Below are 13,119 nucleotides of genomic sequence, written 5' to 3'. Positions count from 1 at the left end.
CAGCAAATGAAGATTAGGGCATTAGTACATGTTACATAGGTTATCTACACCTGCCTCTCACAAGCTAAATTGTGCAAGCCCCGAGATGTGCTCACAGCTTTGCCTGCTTTGTTTATAGGTTCTGGTAAGAATAAGCATTATGCTTGTTTGGGATAGCCTATAGCAGAAACTGCACAGCTACCATGTCAAATTGAGGAACCTGCTTTACCATCACATTAACCTGGTTTTGTACCCTACCTAGCTCTGTGAAAGCCAGTTAACAATATACAGATCTAGGTAAGAGTCTCCTGCAGGCTGTATTGAGTAGCTTAACATGTAGTGAAATATAAATTACTACATGTGGCACAAGAGAGGGCCTTGCTCCATGAAATTGTTTTTCCAGTGGAGTATATGCTGACCCAGCTCTGTGACACTCTGTAATTATACTGGTCCATGGCTTGATATCAAAGTTATCAGCTAAGTAACTCCAGTTCGTTCCTACCTAAGCATGCAAGACCCTAGTCATTTACAGTGGGACCAGGGCTGTAACAGCAAATAAAAAGCAGATAGAGCAATAGATTTTTTTCTCTATCAAAATAATAGATTGATACTTATAAGGGTTCTCTAGGGCACAAGCAAGAAACAGACATCTAAGAATCCACTTAGTAATTCTAAAATCCTGTTTTCTGTTCAGGACAGAGTACATGCCTTTAGAGAGTAACAGGGGTACAATTTCTGTGTGTATCTCAATTTTTTTCTTCTCCCAAATAAACTGCAGGATAGGGATACTTCTTTTGGCAGACCTCATTTTATTGCAAAGCTTTACCAGCTCAAGAAATATTCTAAAATAATCATTACACTTTGTATTTCTACTGCAGTTTTTCTTCCTGAAGCCCCCAAATCTTCCCTAGGTTTCCTTCCCCCATAAGAATCTTTACCTGATTCCTGCTGGCTATTTTGAAGGGGATCCACTTCTTCACCTCCTTCCAGTGAAGAGTCTTCTTTGCTGGACCCAGGATGGCTGCCATTCAGATACGCACTGGATGCTGCTTGCTGAACTCTGTCCTCCTCAGCATCTTCATGTGTTCTGTACACCCACTGGTACAATCCCTTTCAAGAGATACAGGCTTCAGCTCTGACCTCAAAAAAATGCTTGATCTGTATATGCTTGGACTACAAAGGTGAATCTAGCTTACAGTTTTATATCTTTTACGTTGGCTGAAATATCAACATAGTCCCAGTGTCCCTCTGAATTTCAGACAGTATGAAGTCTGCATCATTATTTGGATGCATTTCTAGTCTTAGCAAATAGTTAATAATATTTAGTAGAGTACGAACTGACACACATACTATTTGCAGATGTTTTTGCAACTGGGGTTTACTGTAATCAGCTCCCTCGGTTACACTAGGACATTGGCATGGGAGCAAGTTGAAAGAGACTTGTGGAAGTTGCTTTTATGAATATTTAGAGAGAATAAAAACACAGAAGGGGAGGAATTAATGTACTTCCTTTGAGGTTTTGTATTCATACCAGTACTTCCTGTTGTCTCATTCTGTATGCTGTGAAGTGCTCCAGAACTTCCATATAATTTCCATGGGATGCATTATTTCCATTGACTTTCAAAATACACTGCCCTGGATGAAGGCCTACAGCTGCAGCCTCAGACCCTGAAAAAGTGACAACAGGAAGTTAGGCAGTAAAGCCATCTGTCTATGGAACAGAAAGCTGAGAAGGTTAGGTACTTATTGCAGGAAAGCTTTGTTGTATGAGAAAAACATTGTGTGTCTATCCTTCACATTTTCTGTAGTGCTGGGAAACACAGGCTCCCCCAGCCTAAATGCATTCGTGCTAGAAATTGAAAACCCCGTGGGAAATCATTTGGAGTTCTTAGATGGCCCTTCTAGCTTTATGCTTACAGTAGGTGAGTTCTTAAATGTGAACCGTTATATATGTTTCAGTGTGTTGCACTTGAAAGATACAGAATATTTACGTGTTATGGAGTTGGTCAGGGTCTAAGAAAAAGACTGCGATGTATTTAAAGCTACATTAAGTCTAGATTGCAGTAACAATTTCAGTGGATTTATTCCAAGTTCATGTGAACAACACTCAGATAACAAATCCAGCTTCTAGAAATCTACAGTTAAGGTGACTAACTTTTTTCAGGGCACCATAGGTTAAAATTCCTAGTTTTATACCAAATGTGATTTGTCTTTTGTTAGCAAAATCCTAAGAAAGGAGAATCTAGCTAGCTTGTTCAGTTATGGAAGTAGTAAATATCTGTCAAACTGTGTTTTCTCCTTTTAAAAGGACAATGGAAGGCAGTTTGACCCTGTCGTATATTGAGAATTTATAGCAGTATAAACCAATGTAAAGGGAGATTTAGCCTTCAAGCCTTATAACTTAATCGACATCAGAAAATTTGTTTTTGTCTGCCAAAGAGCTGATCCCATAGGACATTCACAACTACAATGATCCAAACCAGTAGAGAAACAAGTGGTTGACCAGACAAAAATATTGAGAAAGCAACAGGCAGCATCACACCTGGACTTTTTCTTAGCCACCTCAGTTCTAAATGTTTGCTCCCTGTGACTGGTCTTACAAGAAAGCAGGTTAGGGTCACTAGGCAAATGCATTGTGGAATCAAGTTATTCCTTGTTTTGTGTTTATGGGATTAGTGACCCAATAAATTGTCAGGACTTGTTTAGAATTTGTTTGACAGAGAAGCCCGTATTTTGCTTAGTGTATCTACACATACCCTTATATAGATATGTGTATGCACTCCAGCTTAATTGTACCAGTCTTCCTACTTACCTCTTCCTACTGCATGAACATATGGTGGTGCTGCTCCCCGTATCTGAAAGCAAAGAGCTTCAGGACAATCTGGGATTTTAATAATCCTGCAGGTAAATCAAGAGGAGGAGAAAGAAACATTAAATCAGGCTGCTAGAGCTCTAGGCACTTCTATCATCATTTATCTGGCATTCACAACCATGTTTTGAAAAAAAATGTATAAAGAAAAGCACCCAAATAGTTTAGAAATAAATAAGAAATAAAGGGACATTAAGATATCATCCATTCCCTCTCCATTCTTCAAGGCAGATGAGAGATTTTCTTTGTAAAATTTTATTTATTTTTATTTAACTGACTTAACATTAGCTGAGGATCTTTTCTACTAAAACTACTAGAGAAACATCTTGGACTAGCATTCAGCATCAAGTGATAATTGAAAGGTTCCATTCTATGGGAAATTTTGGGATTACATAATCTAATAATGTACAAGACATCAGCAGGGTCGAGCCTCATTATAAGATATCATAATGGATTGAAAAAGATGTATGGACTGATATAGTTACAGACATCCAAAAATAAACCAAGCTTTAACGGGGTAGAAATTGCTCTCGCTTGGACATATACTAGAGTCCGAGAAGCTTCACACTTGAGTCAAAATGACAATCCTTATGTCTCAGTTCTGTTTGTGCACAAGGAGGCCAAAAGTTAACCTGCACTTACTCTTTTGATTTGGTGGCTACCAGAAGCCGAAGTGGCCTTCGTGAGCAGAAGGACTGGTTTAAGATGGTTTCTACTTCCAAAAATGGGCGTAGGAAGACTAAGTCCTCGTTGATGGAATAGATTTTCCTTCCTATTTGCAGGCCAGCCATCTGCAAATGAAACCAACACCACAGAAAACTTTCATGATTTCACAGAAATCATTTGCATCATCTCTGGAAGTTCAGGCTCCAAGGTGTGCTTTGAGAGGTTCAACTACTCTCTCCTATGGCAGTTCCTAGGATTACAAATACTGTATACATGCAGCATAGGCTCATCAAATCCTTTGTCAATCACCCTTAAAAGTTGGCTGAATTTACAAAAAAAAAAAAAAAAAAGAAAAAAGGAAAGAAAAAAGGAAAAAAAAAGAGAGATTTCACTTGCATAAATATTCCATGCCATGGATATACCTTCTTTTGTACTTTTCTGCCACAATTTTTTTTGTTTGCTTTTAACAGGGGACTTGAGTCTAGGCTGTGTTACTCAGTGACGTACAGAAGTGACATCCTACAACCTACAGGTCAGAGACAATGAACCAAGAGGATAGTTTTTGACCTCTAGCTATGCAAAAACTATCTATTACTGGTCACATAAGTAAATGTAACCTCATTTTAAGTGGTGGTAAAACCCTGCCTATGCTTTAAGTGAAACACTGGCTGTTCATCAACATAAATAGCCACAACATTTTCATTTTAATTCCTAACTTTTCCATCTAACTTTAGACAGAGACAAATCCCCTGCACACTGGACAATAACTTTAAACTTCTCAATGATCTGTATCGGTTAAAATGTGACATAGCAGCATGTAGACTGGGTACTAGGTTACTGAGGAAATATCAAACTCACTTTAATGCCGTAAAAATTAATAAATTAAATAAATATGAATCTGTGGACCCAATTATTAATCATTTCTATATTAGTATTATTTCCCATTACATTAAGGTCCAGTAGCTAGGCTTTCTTCTAAATGTGACAAGCCCTTTTCCTGTTCTGCCTGGAATCCATTGACAAATTTCTTGACTGCGAAAAAGGAAGTTTAAACAGTGCTACATAAATCTCCCAGATATGAAACTTGATCCAGTAGCAACAACGAATCTGGAAGTGTACAACTGGAAAAACCTCTTGACTATGCCTATTCATGGCTTGGCTTTTCTAATATATATTTTGCAGTCTTGACGTCAGAAATAAGCCTACCTACAAAAACCTATACTTTTTTTTTTCTCAAAATCAAAGCTTTCAAAAAGAGAAACTACCAAGTTCTCTCCTGGGTTTAATTCTCAAGCTTTCTACAGTTCATAGCATCCTCTTGTGTACCTGCATATAACATTTTTCCCGTCTTCTTTTGTACATAATAATCTATAAAATGGGTAAAATGTATGAATAGCAGTAGGGATGCATTTTAACTTAGAGTAGAATTTTACAAACTTTGATTTATAATTCAGAGGAAAAGTCCATGCTATTTGCAATTAGAATCACGGAATCATTTAGGTTGGAAACAACCTTGAGGATCATCAAATCCAACCATTTACTTAAACAGGGGGTTTATTATAAAGTAATAACTATTAAATATATTTCTGAAGTCATTATGTTTTAGGCCTGACTTTCTCAAAGTAGCTTATGCACTTAATATATGGGCAGTTAGCTAAAATTTTTGTATATCTGCAATCATTCTACCTGTGGATTGTGCATATGGGAAACATACCTGCATGCATAATCATAGTAAATCCACGAATATATGAGGTACACAGTCCCACATTAAACCCTACAAACCAGTAACTGTCAGAAACAAAACCTGTTACTCTCTTGGGATATAACTAACCAGGCCAATAAACAACTGACAATGTATCTCTTTATGGTTAAAGACCCGCAGCGTCTCAGCACTTGTATTCTCTGACTAATGGATACTCCTTATGACAACTCAATGCAGTTGTCTGGATCCAGGCCACTGTTTTTCCCCAACACCAGCAGCATGCTATTTGCTATTCATCTGTGTGGCCATTGGCCAACTGGCTGCTTGTTGAACACGCTCTGCTCAACCACCAGACATCTGCTTGTCAGTTAGCTGTTCAGAGCAAGATGGCAACCACACCTCCCAGAAGGATAATCTTTTTTACTGTTGTTTCCTCCTGATAGAGTGAGAGCATCATTCATAAACCATATTCAGGCTTAAAACTGGTGGGTAAACTCAGCTCTAATTAATCTTCAATGTTAGGGCCAAAATTGAGAAGCTGAACCTCAGGTGAAGAGTTCCCAAACTGCGGTTTAAGTGTCCTGTCTGGACAGGAATTTGATGTTCCCACAATTGTTCTATTAACAATTTTTAAACACAGTTTGGTAACTGCTTCTGCCATAGGCTCATTAAACAGTTTCTAAAAACATTTGAGAAGACGAAAAGATGCTAATACTAAGAATGTTTGGCAGTTCTGATTTTTTAAAAAAAACTAAAAGCCATGTGTTGCACATGAAAGATGTTCAGTGCTGTGTGCCACCACAATCTGTGCATGACAGTTTTGATCCTAGTATATTAGGAATGAGAAATCACAATCCTAAAGTCAAAACCAATGTGTTAACCTTGAATAAATCCACACAAGCAATGGAATTGTTCCCACTTCAGTTGGTGAATCTTGAATCTTCCTGTGCCCTGAAGTCTGACAGTCCTAATGAATGCAATGCGCTGTGATGGGCGCTGTGAAGCAAAGCTGTATGTCTTCATTTTTGTCCCTGAGGAGTGTGACAGCAGGCATAGGGTCTCTAAATGGCCTACAGCTGCTAAGCCACACAGAATTACATGCTGGATATCCTTCTAGTATCACAAAGCAATTAAAAAGCCCAACAATGTAATGAAATACATTTCTGTTGGACTTCAGGTCTTTCCAGAATGAGCTGAAAGCCCTCCGATTCAGACATGCAGATTTAGTACTTTCCTTGAGCAATATTTTATGATGGAGTTGAAAAGATGGGCTTATGGTCACAAACAGTTTGTCTTGGAAGATCAAGAAAAAGATTCCTCAGAAAATTGTGTGCTTCTGTTGTTTGAAAATGCAAACAGATTTGCAGGATATTCCACAGGCAGCTAGCCAAAGCAAGGACAGCAGGATTATCTATCAGGCAATGGTTTACAGCAGAGGTTTAGATTAATACAATTTTTGGCCAACCTATGTTGATTTTGAGCATGGGAATGGTTTCTCTGCTGACTGTAAAACAAATGCGAATCGCGAATACTCTGATCACTTAACTATTAAACTCAAAAAAAAAAAAAAAAAGAAAAAGAAAAAGTATTAAACCCCAGTTCAAAAGTTCTTTCTATTTGACATTCTCAACTTACTAAAATCAGTATGGGAATTGTAGAAGACTCTCAATTTTCTATTAGCTGCCTTTGGAAAGAAACAGACTTTAAGAAGATAGTTTTATACATTTTCAAAACATTGAAACATTCTTAGCTATCAAACCCAAATTATTTACAAATATAAGTACCTCTGCAGAAGACCCTCTTCGAACTGACTTCACCACAATTGCTTTGTTCTTTTCTTCTATGTCAAATCCGTAGTCATCCTCTTCTGGTAAAATCTTAAAAGCAAAAAGAGCACTAGGCAATTATTCATAAATATGGAATATTCATGAAGGATGGAGTTGAGAAACTGGACTTTTCATTGCAATTCATGATTGACATAGACTTGTAGATCTTTAGGCCAAAGGGATTATTAGATCATTTGGTCTGATCTTCTACAGAACGTGAGCCATAAAATTTAATCTACTTATTTCTGCATTGAGCCCTTACTATACTAAAGCAGAATTTCGAGAGAGTTATCCAATTATATCTGTGGTCTGTAAGAAGTGAAGAATTTATTCCCTCCCTAGAGAGTTTGTTTGAATGGTTAATCAACTCCTCTATTAAAAATGGGTGTTTCATTTCTCATTTCCACTTGATTTTTAACTTTCAGCCCTTCATTCTTCATAAAATCTTTCACTTGTAGATTCAAGAATTGATTCATATTCAGTATTTCCCATTGGTAGATGAACTAACAGATCAAAATGAAGTTATTTATTTATTTATGAATGTTTCCTATATACCCAATAATGAACATAATAGGACCCATTTTTAGCTATCAATTTCAGAAAAATTGAGGATCTCACAATTATTTTGTATAGACAACAACACATACTACATAAATCTACATTGTAACAGTTGGTCTGCTGGATAAAACCCTAGATGGGATTGGTGAGAGAGAACAAAGAGGGAAGATAACAAGACCATGTAATATACTCAGTTTGTAGTTTTAATGGTTGGTAGAAGATGGCTGTTCTTGCTTCTGGGAATCCGCTCGCTTCTGTTTGCACTGAGGTCACACAGACCAGCCTTATAAATATTTTTTAAAATCACATCAATCACGGCAAATATGTGTTTCACTCCTCCTTTTCTAGTGGTTTATTAACAACAATAAAAAAGCTTAACAACTCACTAACCATTTTAAAAAATAAAAGTAAGGCTGGCTTCTGATAAGTAGACAAATAGAAACTGTAGCAGATAAACATCTTGTCTTTGAGCTAACACTACACATTTAAGAACCATCTGATAAATCAGAATCAAGTTGAAAGGAAAAATAAAGCTATGTATAATCTAGCATGCTACTGGGAAAAACATTACTGAGAATTATCTCCTTGATTCTAATTATTCCTGCTATTTTAAAATATTTCCCTTTTTCTATTGTAGCCAATGCCACCAGCTTAAAAACTTTGTCCTTTTACAGGAATTTATCTTAGAAAAAAAATAAAGAAATCAAAACCTGCAAGAGCCATACAGTTATGTTGAAGTAACGCATGACAAAATACACCAGAGAAAAAAATCCTCCTCAGATGGTGTTCTGATTAAATGACAGATAGGAGAGTAAAAAAATACGTCTGCCATTCTTGGATATTCCTAATGAAACATTTTCAGAATCAATGCTATTTAAGCATGTTTAATACAAGGACAGCTTAGGAAATTGGGTATACCACCAGTTAGATTTTTACTATTGCAAGTGTAATGGGTTTCAACCCAAGCACACATGTACTTCTACCACTTCACAATTTGGATTAAATAGAAAATTTCTAGGATAGCTCTCCCATCCAATTCTCATTTTACATTTGAAGAAACGATCAGTTTCATTTCTTCATCAGCTTCATCAGTGAAGCCATCAGCTACACAAATTTACATGATTGTTTGGGTGCAGCTACCATTACCAGACATGAAAATCTGTTATATGCTGTCATTTTTCATAACCTCTCTTGCTCTGTTCATTAGTACTGCAAAATGTAGTGTTTGAAATCAAAGAACCAAAATACATTTAATAATCCCCAAGTGCGTCATTACTAGGAACTTCATCACCATGTTGTAAAGGAAGAAATCTCACATTCTGTACAGCGATGTTTCTGTAGCAGAAACACTCTCTTATGAAAAGGTAAACTATGGAAAATATTCAATATGCAATACTTGGAGAAGGCTATGATTCATTCTCTATTATAAAATAGTAATACCTCGCAATTCCCCATCTGAATACCACTTATCCCTGAGGAGCCCAAACCAGTTAGCTAACTTGCCATCTATAAGAATTATTTCCATGCTCCCGAAATCCAATCAGTTCCTTTGAACATAATGAAGCAGCTGTTTAATCTTGAAAAACAACCATATTAAAAAATGAAACCATATGAGATATAAGCATGCTTAATCAAAACCAGAGGACAAATGTAGTCAGAACCTATTCAAAGAGAATTTTGGCAGAGATGGGGACAAAGAGTGGGAAGAAAAAAAGCTGTGAAAAGAATGGTCTATTACACCTGCATCTGTTACATACACAAAGCATTTTGGGTACGTGGGTCATGATGCCAATGTAGTAACTCTTCACTGCTCCCCTTTCCTGTAGAAGGAGGATTATGGAGTCAGAAAATGCCTGGGGTGTGACACTTCAATGTACAAGGTATAGCGTCTGGTTTATCCACTACTCTTGCTGAACCCTCCCACTGCATACACACAAAGGGCCTTGGGCCGGGCACCAAGATTCTTCCTTCAGTGAAGGAGGTGAAGGATCAAATTCTCTCTTGGCAGCCTCCCCAAGCTGCTCTTACTGTTCAGGAAGAGGCTAAAGAGGGAGAAACAGGAACTCTCACAACCTAAAGAACCTCTTGAGGACATCAGCAGCAGAAGAGGCAGCATAGTAGATGGCCCATCGTTTCCCAAACCGGGGTCCGGGACGTACATCCTTCTCTCCAGGCTTTCAGAACTCTCCAGCATAAACCCCTCTCTGTTGGACACTATTCAACAGTTTGAATATATTAAGAATTTCGTAAGGAGCAGTGATTTATGAGATGATGTCAAGTCTGAATGCTTCACAAAACTGCTGAAGTCCCTGTGGCCCTCAGTAGCCTTGGTTTTAACAGACCTACTTTCCTACCACCTCACCTCCCAGGTTGCTCCAGTCTCCCCAGGCTTTCAAAAGTCCACAGCTCTGGGGCACTAGAACAAAATTTCTTTTAAACAAGTAGCTTCAGAACCTAGGCCAGCCCTACAGCTAGTATCTTTAAAAGTATCTTTTGTCACATTAGCAAAATAGATGCTATATGTACAAAACAAGTCCAAGTTCCTTCTGGTTTATGATCTTTGAAATTGAATGGTGAAACTGAACTGAAATTGGACTGTTCATTCTGAACAGTGAAAGATTTACAGCCTAAAGGATGTTTTTCAGAGTTCACTGAAATATTTAGTATCCAAATCCACTAAAAGCCCTTATCTGGCCACATTCATCTAGTTGATGGATGCCCCTTCTTACTGACTTGCCAGCCTGCCTCCTTGGGAGATCAGATATCCCCAGAGGATGGGCTGTCATTAGTGGCCCTGTTCCCAGGGGTGTTTTAAATCAATAATTTGAATACACCTCCATACACTAGTGTAATGAATAGCAAAAGAGAAGTGCAATTCTTGCTGTCCTTGCTGAAATATTGCAGAATTAGGTCACCTTATATTAGCACAAGCACAAAGATAGTTCTCCTGAAGTAATTAAATGTGGGAGAGATTTTTATTATGGAGCAAGTTTGGCTTTGAATAATACAAATTACTGTTATTTATTTGTGATTGGAATGAGAACTGTGTTCTATATATAGTTGTATAAGAATTCTAAGGTGAATGCTATGTTTCTTCAATTAGCTGTTTTAAAACAGAAAAGACATGAACTCATATGATAATTCTACTTAGTATCAAAATCTTGAGGTCTGAAGTGCTGAATTATAAAGATGCTTTCATCTTCAAAGCTGGTTCTAGATGTAAGAGCAGCAGGAAAGCCCTGCGGATAGATGAGATTTAGCATCCTCATTTTCAGATGGCAAACTGAGGCAAGGAGAGACTTGATGAGGTCTTGGTCAGGCCACACAATGAGGTCAAGTGTGAAGTTAAACAAAAACCCAGGTAGCTCCGTCTTCTGTGCTCAACCCATTGGCTTTGACTGAATATGCCACCGTACTCAGGCACCTGCCTGAGCTGAAGTGTAGGACATGCCCCAGCCCAGGCTGAGAACTTCAGTGAGACTGCAACTACTCCTGCAGCTACTGTGACACACTGCTGGCAAGTAGTAAAACATACTGGGTGCCTTGGAAGAATGTAGGAGATACTACGTGTCTCGAAGTTGAGGTGCAGACTTAAAGTCGAGTACTGTGTGCAGTTGTGGACACAGTACAGAGGACAATAATTTTTGGAGAGTGTACAGAGGAGAGTGATGAAGATGGTGAAGGGCCTAGAGAGGAAGACGTATAAGGAGCAGCTGAGGTCACTTGGCCTGTTCAACCTGGAGAAGAGGAGGTAGAGGGGAGACCTCATCGCAGTCTACAACTTCCTCGCAAGGGGGAGTGGAGAGGCAGGTGACCCATTCTCTGTAATCACCAGTGATAGGACCCACGGAAACGGTGTTAAGCTGAGGCAGGGGAAATTTAGGCTGGACATCAGGAAGAGGTCTTCACCAAGAGGGTGGTCGCACACTGGAACAGGCTCCCCAGTGAAGTAGTCTCTGCACCAAGCCTGTCTGAATTTAAGAAGCGATTGGACTGTGCACTTAGTCACATCGTCTGTAATTTTGGGTAGACCTGTGCGGTACCAGGAGTTGGACTTGATGATCTTTATGGGTCCCTTCCAACTCAGGATATTCTGATTCTATGATTCTATGATCTCCAATCTAGCATGAAAGGTTTGAGAATGGTTCAGAAAATGTACACAGGCATCATTATTAGGAATCAGCTGACATGCTTTTCTTGTGAGATCGGATAAATGATACACTAGGGTCTTCTAGAGATTCTAGCAACGTCTGTGTAATGATCTTCTTAGGCAACTTCAATGACAGCACACCTCTACAGGCAACTATCCTTGCCTGATATTAAGCTCCAAGTTAGCAGCTTTAATTTGTGCTTGGGCTAACGAGTTACTAGCATACTGCAGTAACCAAGTCACTATGTTTGGAATCAATCCAAAATCCAAATTCTCTTCAACTATGCAAAGAATGTTGTATATTTTTTCAGTGTATCAAGATTTATGGCCTTCAATAGGAAAAAAATTGCACAAATGAATATTAAACCTTGCTTGAAGAGCATTTTTTTCAAACCGAAAGCACTTTTTTTTTTTCCCTTGGTATTTCCAACAATATATTGGCCAAAGCTTTTGTTTGTTGTCTTCTGTTTTCAAGGGCAAGCTCTACTGTGATAAAGCAAACTTAGATGAATGGGTGGGATTTGTCGCACTAACCAACAAGGATTTCATGGAAGTATGTTTCAAAAGCCAGTGCTGAGGAAATTCCATTAAACTTTCTATGGTGGGCTTGGGGGAAGGGAAAAATCAATGCCCTGTCATGTGAAGAGGCAGCAGTGATGTTCCACAGGCAGCAAAACCTCAAGATTCCAGCTGCTCATAATTGCTAAACACACGATGAAATACAAGTCAGGCACAAATGTTTCTGTGTATAAATGTAATGCGTTTCCTGTGCCACTATTTGTGGGATGTGCTTCTTAAGCATTCAGGGACTGCTAATTTATTTTTGCAAATGAATGCAGTACAGGCCTTTAGAATGGCTACTACTAATTGGAAAAAAAAAAATCTGTTCCCTCTGAGTGGTAGATTTCTTACTCAGCGCATGCACTTCATTTCAGATTGCTTACTTTTTAAGACAGGACTGTATTTTGACAGGTTGCCTGGTGCACTTCAGAAGTACAATAACAGTAATGTTAAAATTATTCCTGTTGTAAATATTTCAGTTTTTAAAAAAGAAGAGTCACTTAAAGGACCAATTAGGGATTACACTTAATCACTAGTAAATAGTTTCTTAATCACTAGTAAATAGTTTGTGTGTGGACGATTTGCAGTTTGCTGAAGAGGCTTCAGTTTGTTCTGCCCCTTTAGTAAATACTAATAAACAATTACGTTACATTAAAACAGAATCAACTTTAGATCCCTCTTTTCAGGGCTAATGTACTATCGCTGGGCTTTTGCATTTTCTTTTTAACAGATAACCATGAGCTGCTAGAAAAAAGTGGAATAAGCATTATAGTCAATCTGTTTTCTGCTATCTTATCCTGATGAAGAA

General features: G+C 38.2%; 1 protein-coding gene across 3 annotated transcripts in view; it reads right to left on the bottom strand.

The window, feature by feature from the left end:
• Positions 1-13,119, bottom strand: part of PREX1 (phosphatidylinositol-3,4,5-trisphosphate dependent Rac exchange factor 1) — a 176,956-nt gene that overhangs the window by 25,732 nt on the left and 138,105 nt on the right. For all 3 annotated transcript variants that reach the window (XM_027473200.3, XM_027473201.3, XM_038166032.2), the window contains 5 exons: positions 7,001-7,093; positions 3,491-3,639; positions 2,792-2,877; positions 1,511-1,647; positions 918-1,089 (listed from right to left, as the gene is read on the bottom strand). In XM_027473200.3, coding sequence (XP_027329001.1) covers positions 918-1,089; positions 1,511-1,647; positions 2,792-2,877; positions 3,491-3,639; positions 7,001-7,093 — 637 coding nt within the window. The remainder of the gene's footprint in view (positions 1-917; positions 1,090-1,510; positions 1,648-2,791; positions 2,878-3,490; positions 3,640-7,000; positions 7,094-13,119) is intronic.

This window comes from Anas platyrhynchos, chromosome 21 (genome assembly GCF_047663525.1).
Source record: "Anas platyrhynchos isolate ZD024472 breed Pekin duck chromosome 21, IASCAAS_PekinDuck_T2T, whole genome shotgun sequence".
Taxonomy (NCBI): Eukaryota; Metazoa; Chordata; class Aves; order Anseriformes; family Anatidae; genus Anas; species Anas platyrhynchos.
This window is presented reverse-complemented; position numbering and strand designations above follow the sequence as displayed.